Source organism: Polyodon spathula, chromosome 22 (genome assembly GCF_017654505.1).
Source record: "Polyodon spathula isolate WHYD16114869_AA chromosome 22, ASM1765450v1, whole genome shotgun sequence".
Taxonomy (NCBI): Eukaryota; Metazoa; Chordata; class Actinopteri; order Acipenseriformes; family Polyodontidae; genus Polyodon; species Polyodon spathula.
The window spans coordinates 3,824,758-3,840,688 of record NC_054555.1 but is presented as its reverse complement, the minus strand read 5'-3'; the positions used below and the strand labels follow the sequence as shown (position 1 = coordinate 3,840,688).

At 37.0% G+C, this 15,931-nt stretch overlaps 1 protein-coding gene across 7 annotated transcripts in view; it reads right to left on the bottom strand.

The window, feature by feature from the left end:
* LOC121296772 (rap guanine nucleotide exchange factor 6-like) overlaps positions 1–13,404 on the bottom strand; it is a 72,565-nt gene extending 59,161 nt beyond the window's left edge. For 4 of the 7 annotated variants that reach the window (XM_041222542.1, XM_041222547.1, XM_041222543.1 and 1 more), the window contains exon 1: positions 12,734–13,404. In XM_041222542.1, coding sequence (XP_041078476.1) covers positions 12,734–12,802 — 69 coding nt within the window. In that variant the 5' untranslated portion in view covers positions 12,803–13,404. The remainder of the gene's footprint in view (positions 1–12,733) is intronic. The other 3 variants (XM_041222545.1, XM_041222546.1, XM_041222548.1) reach the window with 2 other exon arrangements.
* Positions 13,405–15,931: the final 2,527 nt, after the last annotated feature.

Below are 15,931 nucleotides of genomic sequence, written 5' to 3'. Positions count from 1 at the left end.
TTCCCCTGAAAGCATATCTACAGCCTCAGTTTTGGTACTGCTGTAAACATGATGAATGGTGTCCTTCGATCTGGTTAGGAAAGATGTGAACAAAGAGGGACAGTACCATCGTGTACTGTATATAAATATATAGCACTGGATCACTTACTGATTTTATACATATAAAACAAAAAACACTATAAAAAGGTAGCATGTGCCTACAAACTTTGCAGTGCAAGACTATGTAATATTACATACATATGTCAACACAGGACACATCTAAGACAGCCGTTTAAACTGTACAGCAGTGCATGACTGCTACTGTGCACTGCAAGACATTAATGAATCATGGCTCTCATATGTCCCATATGAATTCTGTTCATATTGTAACTTACATGTCCTGCTTATTCTGTACATTCTGGCCTGTGCGTCACTAATAGTAGAAACCCAGCATGCAACAATTTGTATTGAGAGTGTTGCTCACAATGCCATGCCTGAAGCCACTCCATGGGTACATTTACAGCAGTGCAATGAAGCTCCTATCGATTTCTCTTCCTCAGGGTATGATGCTGCACTCAATACGAAGGCTCCTTACAGGGCTGCACATTTCTAATCTACTACACCAGAGCCGTCCATAATGCATGAAGCAGGAGAATCAATATGGAAAACAGCTTCGTTTTTTGTTCTCCTTTCCCTGAATGCTCTTGCTCTGCTCCTCCGAATACAAATAACAGAAAAAACGAAATACTGGGAATTCAAATGTGTTTCAGCCTTTTCAACAAAATGTGAAACCTTAATCCATTAACATGTGGCTAGACACAGATAATCATGTAACTCTTTTAGAATAATGAAGAAAAAAAAAATATCTACAAACTACTATATTTTTGGAAACATCTGGCATGATTTACAACAAAAACAAGAAAATATATTTTAAAATTTGACACAAGAGAGCAATTGCAATGATTCTAAAGCACCCCGAGTTAAATAATTGAACACTGAACTATGATAACTGAACTAATGCCATGCACTCTGTGTGTGAAGCATGGGTGAGTGAGGTTCAGAATTGCTGATCCACACATACGGTTTAAGCAGTGGTCTGCTGGACACAGCACATTGTGACTGACTTGAGCTGCAACCTCTGTTTTACACACACTTGACCTGCTTTTGCAATACAAGAATACAGAGGTCAAGCACGAAAGATCCTGCTAGCAAACGTCCCCATGGTTTTTAAAACGTTACATTAAGCTACAGTAGAAGATCCTACTTCACTGCTGCCACCTACTGTCATTTAAAATAGTGTCTTTAGGTCTGTTAGATTATCTCGTGATTATGTGAAGAGTTCAGACTGAGTCTACTGTATTACCCCCAGATAACAAAGTGCAATACGGTACGGTACTATGGTATATGCAGAGCACGAGAGCAGGTCTGGCAGCCACCTTTAGCATTACAAAAGCTCAAAACACGTTGCCCATTTATTAAGGACATGTTAAACATATACCTTGAGGTTTAAATAAAATAATTATGCAAGAAGAAGAAGAAGAACTTGTATTATGCTTTCATTTAAAAAAAATTCTAATTACACCATTGGGTGGTCCCCCTTTTCCCCCCCAATAATGTGCACGTTGTAACAGAACCTCAACCCACGGCTTTGCACTTGGTACAAAAGATACAGGACAGTAACTTACCACATGTATGTGACAAGATGTATTTTATTGTAAAGTTTAACCATCCTTCAGTACCATACAGCATAACTGAGAAATGGGGTAGGGGGGGGTGTCATTAGGTCCACTTTCTTAAGTTCCACCTTACAAAACGTTTGCTTAGTGGTGCAAACAATGCTTTGTCTTTTCTTTGTTCAGCTGTACTCTGTAAAATCATGACTAAAAACATACAGTAAAGTAAGAAAAGCACAAAAGGCTTCAAAATATTGGCATGAGCAAAATAAACCACTGTGTTCTGTGACTTAACTGTTGAAGAAATCCACTTTTGATGATCCGACACTTCTGTGCATTAACCACGTGACTATCCTGCGAACTCTGGATAGTAAAGAGCTTGGCACTCTTATCTCAAACACTTAATTGCTCACTGCATCTTCAATATTTTCTATTGCGGGCAATTTGATTTAAACCACCAGCCTCTCAAAATGGAAAGCTTTGATAATAAAAGATTCAAGGATGAAAGGCAGTGCAATTACAAACTGCGGAGCTAAAGTACAGCCCTGGAAAGCAGGACTAGAAGCTTGCGGTCTCGATAACAGTAATCACGCACGCTCTTCAGTAACATATGCAAATCAGACTTTATTACAATGTACAGATCATGTGGTCAGCATTTCAATATTAAAAAAACTGTACACTCACACACAAAGTTTGAGATGTTTTTCAAAGACCCTTTCTTTTAATGAATTAAATAAAAAACAGCAGTATTGAGACCTGCCACAGTTTAGACAAACTGAACAGAACACTAAAGCAACAGCGGTATTTTAAAAACTTTCCTCCTCTGAAACAATATGAAGGTTTAGAATTGCTACGGTAAGCGATTTACTTAATTTACCAGGATTGAAAAAAGACTCCTACTGCATAGCAGTTTCAGCCATTCCAGGTTTTACTGCGAGCCACAGGTGTATACAATAGGTAACAAGGACACAATATGATTAGCACTGCAGCTTGTTTTGGTTGCTATATAGTCACAGCTCCAAACTGCTGTACTGTATAAATAAATCACCTTCAAATGCATACTTTGTGTGAAGTACTTCTGCCAATTGGGGTTGTGTGGAAAGTAATGTTAAACTAGGTTATCTGTTAATGGAAAAACTACAAACTGCATTCAAACAAGAAAAAAAAAATCCCTGTTTTCCTAAGATCACAAAACAAACACATATGGTTGGTGGACAGGCGTTCATTTCCTGCTTTATAAGGGAACTGATCCTGCATTAAACACGATACAGAAACTGCTGAATGCCCCACTAAACAAACAGAAAACACATAGTTTAGATCACAGCAGAAACAAAAACAGCAACTGTTTCGGACAAATACAGCACGAACATGCATATTAACATGCATACATATTAACATGCATGCAACATGAACATGCATGCAGCAGGTGAAAACTTGTGCAGTACTTTTACTGTACTGTAAAGAGTTATTGGCATTCACTTTTCACCTGGGCGTTTTTCAAGATACCGTACTATACAGTTTGACAATGAAGAACATATATAAAGCTTAAGGAATTTGAATTGACTGACACAGCAGATGATATTTATTTCTATACTTCACTGCACTAGGTTTACTGTAAATTCCTTTATTCTTAGAGAGAGAGAGAATTAGTCTTCTGCAATTAGTTTCCGAACAATACATTTATATTCCAAACGCTGTTTAAAACTATACATGCTAGTATCACCGAAAGACAGGAATGAAGAGATTTAGATTACTCCTGTACAACAAATATATAATACAAAGATCAGTGTCGCCGGAAAATGTTAAGTTTCCTAAGCATTCACAGAAAGAAAGAAAGACAAAAAGGTTAAAAAGGCTTCAAACCTGAACACTCTACTACTAATAGTACCTAAATACAACTTTAAACACCTTAAATAAACCCCAGAAAGGCACACAACGCCTCGCAAGAAGAATAAGAAACGATAGTGTAATTAGCAGAATTACTTTTAACATGCAAGCCAAATCTAGAAGTAATAGAAAATAAAACGCCTATTTGGTATGATCTGAAAAGGGGAAGCAAGCTTTCACCTAATTAGAGCAAACGCTAAATTCAGCTTCTAAAGGATGATGGGTTGGTTTTCATTAACGAAATACTGACCGTTTCTCAACTCTGTATTTATACTGTGGTCAGTCTTTACCAAAAACTATTGTATAGGCCTACCCTTGTTGTGATGCCTGTTCATTCAAATGAATTGCAGGCTCTAAATATGGAACAAATTACTGCACGCTCTTCATATCTGTTTATTATCCAAAAAAATTATAAGTCAGAAAATAACAAACGACTGTGTGGTCTGTCGTCCGAGTTATTTTTAAACCTGTACACCAGGTCTGCTTTTATAATGACAAATGCAAATGAACTGGAAGCTGAATGCAAAGCAGAAACTAGCCTCTGCAACAAAAGTCTCAAAGGAAAACGACAGGCTGCTGGACGTGCACTAGATTTTAGATTTAAGCTACAGCATATTTTTCTGTCAATTATCTCATTTTAAAACTGACTTAAAAACAAAACCAGAACATTTGAAACAGTTGCTGAACGGCTGTACAGAATCAACTTGCAGTCAGACTGCTACAGTGCCTACAGTAGGGTTAACCGCCAACAAATATATAAGACACACATTGTATATAAAAAGTATACAGCTTTTTGTAGGAAAACAATGAGTTTTACGCATACTGTAAATCTTAACAATTTTAAGAATCGATATAATTAATATATATATATATATACACACACACACATATATATATATATAATATAATGTGTGTGTGTGTGTGTGTGTGTGTGTGTGTGTGTGTATATATATATATATATATATATATATATATATATATATATATATATATATATATATATATGTCATTGAATTTAACAATGCCTATTTTGGATCCTTAAACTAGAACAGTTCTATAGAAGCAGTAAAGCTACTGTACCCACCATTGGCCCAGTTAAGGTTTCTATCAAATACACTCACTCAGTCAGGCATTTCTAATGGTACAGTTGCTGCAGTGTAGACTGGAGCTTGGCTCCCTTACCACTTAAGGCCTTTCAGATGCCTTTAACTGTTATCAGAAATGTATATGATCACTGCCAGTACTGTGGAGTTTATTTCATTTAATCAGGGGGTGTTGCAAATGAATACAGGCCTAACTGTTTGTTGAATTCAATTAAAGCCACAGTAGATGAAAGGAGTTGGCTAATGACAGGGATCTGATTTCTCCCTCCAATGAGTGAACCCCAGCACGCCCTACTGCAAAGAGGCTCCACTGTCATTTACACAAGTCGGATTGTTCAGGAGGAACTATGAATGATATCTGTTCCATTTTCCAATAAGTGCAAACCTACACTTGCAAAGATTTACTCCACTATCTCCAACAGCAGCCCTCAGTCTAGCTGCTGTAATTCAAAATGTTCTCACGCTGTCCATAACAGAGAAATGTTCCACATGAATACAAAGAAATCATTCTAGTCACTTCAGAGTTGCATACAGTACATTTTTACAAGGTTTTAGCTCACCATTGGGCCTCACTGCCAATTAGATGTCCAGTACTGTAAAGCTATGCCGGGTTGATGTTTAGCTTTCTCTGAAAAGTTTGGCACATTTTAGATTAATGAGAGCTAGACTACCATGACTGCATAACACTTACCATTACAATAGCTGCCTTAAAATCACAGAGGAAATGTCTTTCTATATCTACAGTCATGATAACTCCAGGTAATGTGTGCAATCCCACAGGTTTTGTTTGCAAATCTTCCGACTGTGTCATAAGGGATGTCTGCAGGTCTACACAGATCAGGACCATTTCTACCCTGCTTCTTCCACCCCAGCCTGCTCTGGCATTCCAAACATTCACTCTGATCCCTATCACTGTATCACTTCACTACAGGAATGTAAAGATGTGTTACAGGGAGGAATTCAGCCATGGTCATGATCATACTGCACAGGAAGAGAAGTTCAGAGAACATCTGGAACAACACACTATTTCCGTGTCAACTCGTTAACGAAATGTGATAAAAGATGCGGCTTCCTCTGTTCAGTCTCTTAAACTGCACAGTTCAATGGCTGGTGATTAAGGGCAATGTCTCCGGTCTGCTCTTACCATTACTGTAGAAGAAGCAGCAGCAGGACGGCTCAGTCAACACAGGCTTCTGTTTGACAGGTCAGCAAACTTCCTGGGTCATCCTGTTTACACAGTCACTCTGTTCTCCTCATACTGGGCAGGCAGGCGGGGCATGTGATCAGTTTGGAAAAGATGAATTCCCTCTATTTATACAATACAGTATGTGTCACCCGTTCTATCTGCAAGCTACTGTACAATTCCAACTGCAGCATGACTTTACAGAAAGGTCATACATACAGAAGATAACTTTAAATCATGTTTTATAACTCAGTTGGGTTGTTAATAGATTTTATTTACGGTCAAATTTAACTCTGATTGCCTTCGAAGCTCACAGTTATACAATACGTGGAATGGATCACAAATTAACAGAAACAGAGCCTACATACAAAGGGAAAACCTTTTTGAAGAAAGGATTACAAACAACTTGGTTCTCTAAATCTCTGTAGTACAATAAAAACCAAGACTAACACTTATGTAAAGCATTGTGTTTTTGTTTAGTTATTACTTAGTCACTGAAATCGCTCATTGTTTTTAACAGGAAGCATTAGAGACGAACTCATATTCGGCATCACAGTACAATGGCCAGCACAGTTCTTAACGATACATTAATCCCCCAGGGTAGGCATCTGAAATAACTAACTAGCATTCCTAAAATATTTTACATATAAAGCACATTCCTCTGCATTAGTCATCAAACATCAGAAACATAGGGCACTGTACATGCAGGTCTGTGTTCATTCTTTTACAGTATACTCTAAATGATCATCATTCTCAACAATTAATGGGAAGTAAATATTAATTTGCCATTTCATTTTTTTTTTTTTAGTAAAACACTGCAGCTCATTCCCCGATTACTGAACACAGAAACTTCACTGTTCCTGCAGCACTATGCTGTCACCAGGGGTGTAAAATAATGAAGTAGAAATACTTAATTACACTACTCAAGTATTTATTTTGGGATACATGTGTTTTTACTCAAGTACGTTTGTTTAGAAACTATTGTACTTTTTACTCCACTACATTTCCCAGAAGCACCTCGTTACTCAATCTTTCAACACACAGAAGGTGAGTTCAGGGAGATCTGTGCAGAATCTGACCAATTTAGCCAATGGTCTTCTAAGAATTGGTCAGATTCTGCAGAATCTGCACAGAATTCTCTCTGCAAACGCACCCCGACTTTTGTGCTGGCCAGGATTCTGACTGGATAAAGCTTGCTCTGACGATGACATGGTATGTTGATGCCTAACCAGGGACCGTTCAGATGATTAAAATAACCAATCAACAAACACAACGTTGAGCTACGGAGGATGCAGTAGTAGTTTAAAAGAGTAACTGGAATCTACAAGCAGTTAAAAAACAGGATTTAACATTTTTACATTTGACAACTAGAATTATTTCATGAACTGTGTTTTATTTATGGATAAAGGTTGAAACTAAAATTTAAATTCCTGAATTGAGATTTAAATTAAACATTTGAGTCCGAAGAAGCGGGCGTAATCGTGTGGTAATGCCCGCTTCTTGCAGTTACATGCCCGCACCGAAGGCTCAGATGCTATTAGAATATGGGTGCGTTACACACAATATAAAAATTACGTTTTTCTAATAGTTTTATCCTGATTTTATGAAAAACTATTATTTCTTGCTGAACATCAGACTCTTTAGGGCCCTGTAGGCTACTTCCAGTTGTGGCATAAATAATTTATTACAGTACCGTATTTAATTAAAATATTCTACTTGCATGTTTTGTGAAGTGTTTGTTATAGTTTTTTATTATTATTATTATTTTTAATAGGATTTGAGTGCATACTTGTACAGCTAGCTAAATATCAGTATTTACTATTAGGCTACTTTTTTTTTTTTTAAATGTGTTATTGGTACTTGTGTTTTTGGGTTCATAAAATGTATTAAAAGTACTGTCAGAGAACAGTGTTGCTAGTGATCCGTTGCAATAAAGTTATTGAATGTCAGTCTGCATCCGTTTGCTTTACAGCTTGTGAATATCTGCTAGTCTCAATTTAAAAAGATACAGTAAAGGACAGCTAGGAAGTAGACACTGACAGGCTGCATTCAGATTGAGTGTACAATAAGAAGGGAGATGTTCCTCTATCAAGCAGGACAGGGTTTCTTTTTTTTTTTTTCAGGCGGATTTCCATGGGTAGAATTTAAGGGCGGCTACTGTTTACATCTGATCCCCGAGTGCTTTTAAGATATGACACTTGTATTTTTACTCAAGTCGTTTTCTAGAAGGATACTTTTACTTAATTACATATATATATATATATATAATATATATATATATATATATATATATATATATATATATATATATATATATATATATTTTCCCCCACACCTGGCTGCTACTACAAAACAACAAAATTAGAAAAGTCTGAACTCAGTCAAGGTTACCATAGTGATGTCAACAACAAACAGTGGCCGAAATCGCCAGTAATTCTTCTCTCGGAGTGGGTGTAAACGGTGCTAGAAAATTCAATATTTGATTAAGAAGTGACTGACGTGATCAATGGAGCCATAAAAACAATGCCAAATTAAGCATGGCTGCACACTACTTGCAGCGCTAAACGTTATCATTATGATGACCTGCATGAAGCGTCGGGAAGGACACTATGGCTAGTGCTGCAGCACATGCTTTCTATAAGTACTGCTACAACCTGTTCACATTTGTTAGCCAAATTCTGTAATAGTTGGTATTTTGTAGGAGTTAACATTATAATACATTCCAGGCTTGTCAGATCAGCATGACCCTTCCTTGTAAATACTGCACCACATGGCAGCTCAAACATTTCAGCTTTTAAATAATGCTACCGGTGAAGAGTGCCTAAAAGTGCATACTACTGTAGAACTGAATGCAAGAAAAGCACAATATACTGGATAACAGACAGAAGGGCTTAACTACTGTATCTGAGAAAAATGATCATTATTCAGAAAATTATTTTACATCAAATACAATAAAACACAGCTCAATTTAAAAAAAAAAAAAAAAAAAAAAAAAAATACACCCTGTAAACATCTAAACCTGTCAGCTAGTGTCTGTTATGGCAGAATCCAAACAGATTCCTCAGGCTCCTTCCTTGTTCAAACTTGATCCAGAGATGTGTCATTCTGATATTGCATGTCTGTATGAGTTTCACCTACTGTAATAAATTATCTGGGCAGAGACACGGAAATCACTAGTTTACTGACTAGCCCGTCTTCAGTTGCACCTAGCAGCCATCGATTTTACTTTGCAAATTAAATCTGCACCGAAACATATAGGAGACTGATGCAAGGCAACACTCTCCATTTCCATGCGTGACACAAATGAACTCGGTGTCTGAGAAAGCGATCTGAACAGTAATGTCAGCCTGCACTGTTTTTTACAGCAGGATAATGTTCTACTGTCTGATTTTTGCTCTCCATCTTGCAAGTCAGATAATGTTTGTCAAATTCCAAAATAAATGCCGAGGATCAGGGTTGAAGTTTCCATTCGAAAACCAATTCCCACTCCCTTTTAATCAATATCAAAACACACCATCAATCAAAATTGCAAGTAGCAGTATTCAGTTAAAACGAGCTTCTCACATTAGGCAACAAATAACTTAAATTGAAGTCATTGTTAAACTGGCTTCAAATAAAAGCAGTTAAACAATCATAGCAATTATTGTCTCCAAAATAACAATTCTGAAGATGACTGATACAAAAAAAGATTTCTGCTGCAGTTAGACATGCAGTAACTAAACAGGATCTCTGTGTCTTGCAGTTGCGTGCAAAAGCTCCATAGTGACGCTACAGCAAGTGCACAAAGCTATTGTACAGTCAATATGCAGCACCACTATTTACATGTCTTACTGTAACCCCGGGCAACAAGTAAGTACATAGCTTGTCACAGCAACAGGCTGGTGTTCTATTCATACAGTGCAAATCACTTTTTATTTTATTTTTTTTAAAGTTGCCATCGGCTCTATAAAGGGTTTCTTGACTTGAATAATTGTTTAGCTTGTGGGGAACAGATTCCAACAGAGCCCAGAATGCAGTGCGCATGATCCCTAACCATCATGTCCTCATTATTACTGTATTTTGTAGAATAGGAAATAAGCTTGCTTTTTTTTCACTCTCCACAGTTTCTACGGTACTGTATATTGTGGGGTCTACCCTTCCTTGACTTTTTATTTACCTAAATGTGGATAATCACATCCAGATTACAATACAACCATTAACCCAGTAAATCCACAATATTGCTGTCAAACCTTAACACAGTTTACAGCACGGCATTATTTCATACTGTCTAAATGTGCCCCGTGTCATATGGTAAAAGTTAGGGGAATATACTGTCAGGGTCAGCATACTAAACAATCCAACATGTTTCAAAAGTGACTCGATTATCGATGACTATTTTATTAGGATTCACACATTAGGAGGGAATAAATAGTCAAGGCTAAAAAGAACCCAGATCTCTGAAATAGAAAGAATCTGCAGAACTTCCCCTTCAGCTTCAATCTAAATGATTATTTAGTGTTATACTGTGCTAGTGGATGCATTTTCAGGAAGAACAGTTTTTCATAACCTTACAGCAGCTTATCACAGGAATACCTTTGAAGACACAATTACACCAGAGTTAGAGAACGTTACAGCATGCCTCGTTTCCATCTGCCAATGAGAAGGAGTGAAAAGCAGATTGAAATAAAGACTGTTCACTTGCATCGAGACCAGAGCTATATCAGCCCAGCTGGAAGTGTACAAGTGTCCATCTGCAAATGAGTACAACGTTTGTATTTTTAACCCAAAACAAACCAACTATGGCTTACAGCAGGCCACGAAGCAACACTCCTGAGAAATACAATGCACAACTACGACCCAAACTGGTTTCCGAACATTACCTCATTATGGAGTATCAAGTTTATTTTGTTTCAGTGCAAGGTCCTGTAGTGCAACAGTCTCACTACTATTCAGTACTTTACTGCAGGTTCCAGTATAACAAACAGCTAATTGTTTGGAACAGTATGTCCAGCTTCAGTCCAGATGCATCCATGAGCTATCAATTAAGGTGACAGAGTAAAGACTACACCCAGCTGTCAATTCAACATGTCTCATGTGTCAAACTAAAACCATGCGCTGACTGCATGTTTAGCATTGCTGCACTGCAATTCCAATGGCAATCCAATGTAGTTTACACTCACTCAGGTCAATTTAGAAGATTGAAACAGAAAGAAAAAAATGTATTAAGATTGAAAGGTACTAGGAGCGCAGTGACTAACGATTGACCTGAGAGACCCTTCTGCAAAACACTGAATAAACAGAGCATGAAGACTGCAAAGTAAATGTTGCTAAGTGGTACAGTAGGTTGCCTGTATGAGAAAAAGATTTGAGGCTGCTATAAATCTGCTTCCCCACAGCTACAGAATAACAATGCAGGATACTTGTGCATGACAGGAACAGAGAGCACAGGGAAGAACCAGGAGACCCAGGTCAGGGAAGCAGACTAGGCAGAGCGTATGAAGAGCCACTGGGACGAATGAAAACGAAACGGAGAATAAAAAATATATAGTGCAGAATAAAATTGTTTTTTTTTTTTAATGCCTTCTAATAAAAAACCTGTTACAAATGTACACAATATCAATCATAAAATGGCACAGCACATTAAATAATTTATTTGGGTGCGAGAAAAAAAAAACCCTATTTTACCTCTAGCAAATACAGTACAGTATCTTAAACACAGACTTTTTTTGGCTTCAAAAAGCGAGAATGAAAAATAGTAAAACAAAACAAAAACTCCCATTTGCTAACTAGGCCACACCGCATGGTTTAATTTGTCTCTGGTCTTTCGAAGCCAGACACAATATGCATGTTTCAACAGCGTGTGTCCCAAAAAAAAAACATATGGCGAGGAAGAGAAAAATAAATAAATTAAAAAAATAACTCACCACAACCAGAAAGCTGGTCTTACTGAACCGTCACTGTGGCAACACGTCAGCAGTGTGTTCATTAGTACACATTTCTATTAAAGTCTATCATATCTACTGTGTGGTCATCGTGACTGAAGCGACTAACAGGGACACGCGCCATTTATATAGCATCCAAAACTAAAAAAGATATATATAATTATATATATATATATATATATATATATATATATATATATATATATATATATATATATAGTAATATACCGACTATCTGCTGTAAGCATAGCTCGGCATACCACTGATCTTATTAAAACTACGTGCGCGGTCATGAAGCTCTGTGAAAAGTACTTAACTATTTTTCAGTCTAAGTTGCAGCAAAGAAAAGAACATTTGCCGATGCGGACGGTTGTCAGAAGATGCCCCCATTACTCTAGAGCTGAGTGCAGCTTCAATCATGAGAAGTACAAAGACCGACCAATATAGAAAAAAAAAAAAAAGAATACAAACCATCACTGCGTGCTAAACCCGAGTACACAGTGCGATATTGTTGCAGTACTGGTGAGTTTACCGTACGTGGGTTGCACAGAATTTCGATACAGAACAGTTTTACAACGAATGCCAAATAAAAACTGCAGTTCAAAATCTGGTTAGGATTGCTGCCCAAAACGCGTCATGGGTGAGGCTCACCCCCATAAGCATATCCCATTCAGGCTCTCAGAGTTGTGCAATTTAATTAAAGACGGGAATTCTTAATCTGTATTTTGGTCAGCCAGCTACATCAGACTTGACGCGAACAAACAAAGCAACATAGATATATTAGCATAAAGACTACAAAGCAGTGACACAAAAGAAGAGTTCAATGATTGATGATGTAGTGGGGGTTGCTTAAGTTTGCAAATGCAGATGCCACGAAGACTGGTCATGCAGCCCACAGACACAGCACCCGGTGTGATGATGGTACCTCTTTCTTTACTGGACTCAGAAGTTTATAAAACATATCTTATTACAGGCAAATAAAATTACCTCTTCTGTCCTTTCAAATGGCTGTTTCTTCAAAGCCCGTTTAAACGATATATCCACAGACGATGTCATTTCCACAGGAGCTGATCCTGCAGAATTCCAAGGCGCCCGTTTAACTAAGAATTCTCCTTCAGTCAAATCACCCGAAAAAACAAACAAAACAAAAAAAACTGTGTTTCAGATCCTGTCGTGGTCTGTTCTTCTTCTTTTTTTTTTTTTTTTTCTCTCGCATTAGCTCAGAGTTTAAATAAAGATCGCGGTTCTGTATTCCATGAATCCTTCAGCGTTCCCCATGCTATCCGTGTTTTGTAATAATAACTAACCATGATCAAGCCGTTAACAAGAATGAAAATAAAATAAGTCTTGAGAGCATTTTCCATCTTCTCCCATCCACGTATCTTATGTCAATGTTTATTTTAAACAAAAATGGTACCAATTATTTAAAATTAAATGTACAATTATGTTGTATTACTCTGAGCTTCTCGTGCAAATTACATCAGCAACAACGTTGCGTGGTTATCCCAGTAAAACGGCAGTATAAATAAACAACTGTCAAGTCAAACTCTTCAAAAATAAATAGAACAAGAATTGCAATTTGGTTTATACTTGTACCGATGACTAGCACTACTGACTGTAAAAGCAACAGAGAAATACACCAACACAGGCGTAAAGTACTTAAACGAACAGGGTTAATATTATATATATACATATCTTATATATATATATATATATATATATATATATATATATATATATATATATATATATATTGACAAACAAAGTTACACTAGACCTGCATTTCCAAATGTTCATTTGTGCCTCACGTGGTTTGGTTTCAAAAATTTAAAAAAAGTAATTGCCGAAGTTGGCTTAACTTTGAATACTCCAGGGAAAAACTATGTAACAACTTTTAAAACAACGTCCATGCTCCTTTGTCCCGAGCGGTAGAAAAAGAAAACCTTGAAGTACTTGACCAAGTTGCTGCTTTTGTAAAAAGTGCGCTGTCGCTATGTCCGAACACGTTAAATGAATCTTGCATCTGTGTTATTCCGGACTGAATGACACATGCTCTCCGTTTCCCTTGGCTCGAAACTCTGAAGTTGACTCACGCATTTGGGCAGTAACCTTGGAAAGAGCCCAGCTCCAACAAGCATCGCGAGAGGCCCCGCTCAAAAAGCATCGCGAGAGGGCGAATACTAAATGTCTCCCCACGGAACTCAGGGGGAGGGGGGGGGGGGGGGGGGGGGGGGTACAGTACAGTACTAAGCATTGTTAAAAGTTCAACTACCACAATTTATTTTAGCTGTGCACTTTCACCACTAATGGAGCCTGAAAAAATAATATATACACAAACAGTAAGAGGATGTAACTGCGCTTAGGGATAAGTCAACACAGAGAAGGCTGTTAAAACGATCCCTAAACATAATAATAAACATTTGTGCGTTAAAAGTGTAAGAACTTAAGAGAACATGAACAGGTCACAGTAAGTTCTACATAGATAAAGCCCAGATTAACGCAATGGTGTGTGCACTGTGCACCAAAAGTAAATATAAATAACTACATTTAAAAAAAGGCTGAAAATGGTACTTTCTGTAAGAAGAAATGTGATGATCTGGTACAGTGTAAATAGTTGACATATCTGAGGCTTGTTACAAGATGTATCTTGCGCTTAAATATGCGTGTGCTACAGCCCTCCCTGACTATGATGAAACTTGCACATCCTGTTCTAGTGTGTCATTTCCTTAGCGAATTAGCAAGCATCGTGAATACATCATGGAAAAGGCAGAACAAGAACATAATCTAAACATTTCAATTAAATATACAGAGAACAGCTACACACCCCATATAAACTGCACCCTTTTATATATAGACTGGTTATATATAGGACCTAAATACCAGACAATAATAATAATAATAATAATAATAATAATAATAATAATAATAATAATAATAATAATAATAATAATAATTTACCAGGCTTCTTGTGAGTAAAATACTTAAACTATAGTAATTCTACATGCATAAATAATCTATAAGATGACCTGCTCTTATAGTTCTGTTGTTATTTTAGGATGTATGTTTTCTTATCAGTAATCAATAATTTTTTTGCTGTAATAATTTAGGGATAGGTGCAGGGTGGTATACACAAATAAAATACATTGATTGCAGAAGATTATCACCGGCTGGGTAGAACAGGCCAGTTTGGAAATCATACAAATGTAGACTCAGAGGTGAAAGTGATATTAAGATCCGTTTGAAAGACAAATATAACAGAACACTATTTTAAAGTTACTCTTGATTCCAGATGATCATGTGTGTAACAGCTCAGTTTGAAAATACAAGAGAGATCACATTACCCTTATCCCGAGGAGTCCCATTCTTCTATGATTCTACACCTAAAGAACAGTTTTTGAGATTCCTGAGCATTCCATTCAGAAATGCCTATCATTCCACTGTCTTGCAGTCTATGCCTATGAACAATGTAGTCTGCTGTAAATCCTGCCACCTTCCAAATGCACTAACTGAGACATTTCATGCAGGCAGTTCCTATTGTGTGTGGGTCAAAGTTAAAGAACTACAAACAATTCTGAATTAGTTGTTAATGGTTATATAGTCTGGTGAATAATGGTCTGAGCAGAAACAGTGACTTAGAATTATACAAAACATGCATGAATAGGATATTAGATCGATATGGATTCCTAACAGGTTGATGCATCTCATCAATAACTGAAATAATAAAAAAAGATCAATACTTACTAAAAAAAACATACAGCTACAAATGAGTAACTTGTGCCCCTATAAATGTTTAGCATAATAAAAGCATAGGACAGAATAATCAAGCATAGGTACTGAGCACATTAGCAGTACTGCATTTTATAAGGGTAGTTCAGCTGAAAAATATATTAAACTACTCAAAAGACACAATATGTTATTTGAAAATGAGGCACCAAACACCAGGCCCAGCAAACACATGATGCTGTTTAGCTAGGCCTCAGCAAACACATGACACTGTTTAACTAGGCCTCGGGACTTTGTTAAAGCAGATTACAATAACAGGAGCCTCTCGCTGTCGCCATGCTTATTTTTATTTGTTGGTATTTGTGGCACTATTTGGAAGTTATGAACAGCAGTTTTGAAATACAATGTTTAACTTTATTGGAGTATTGCAATGGCTTGACTAGCAGTCATATGAATTTCTTC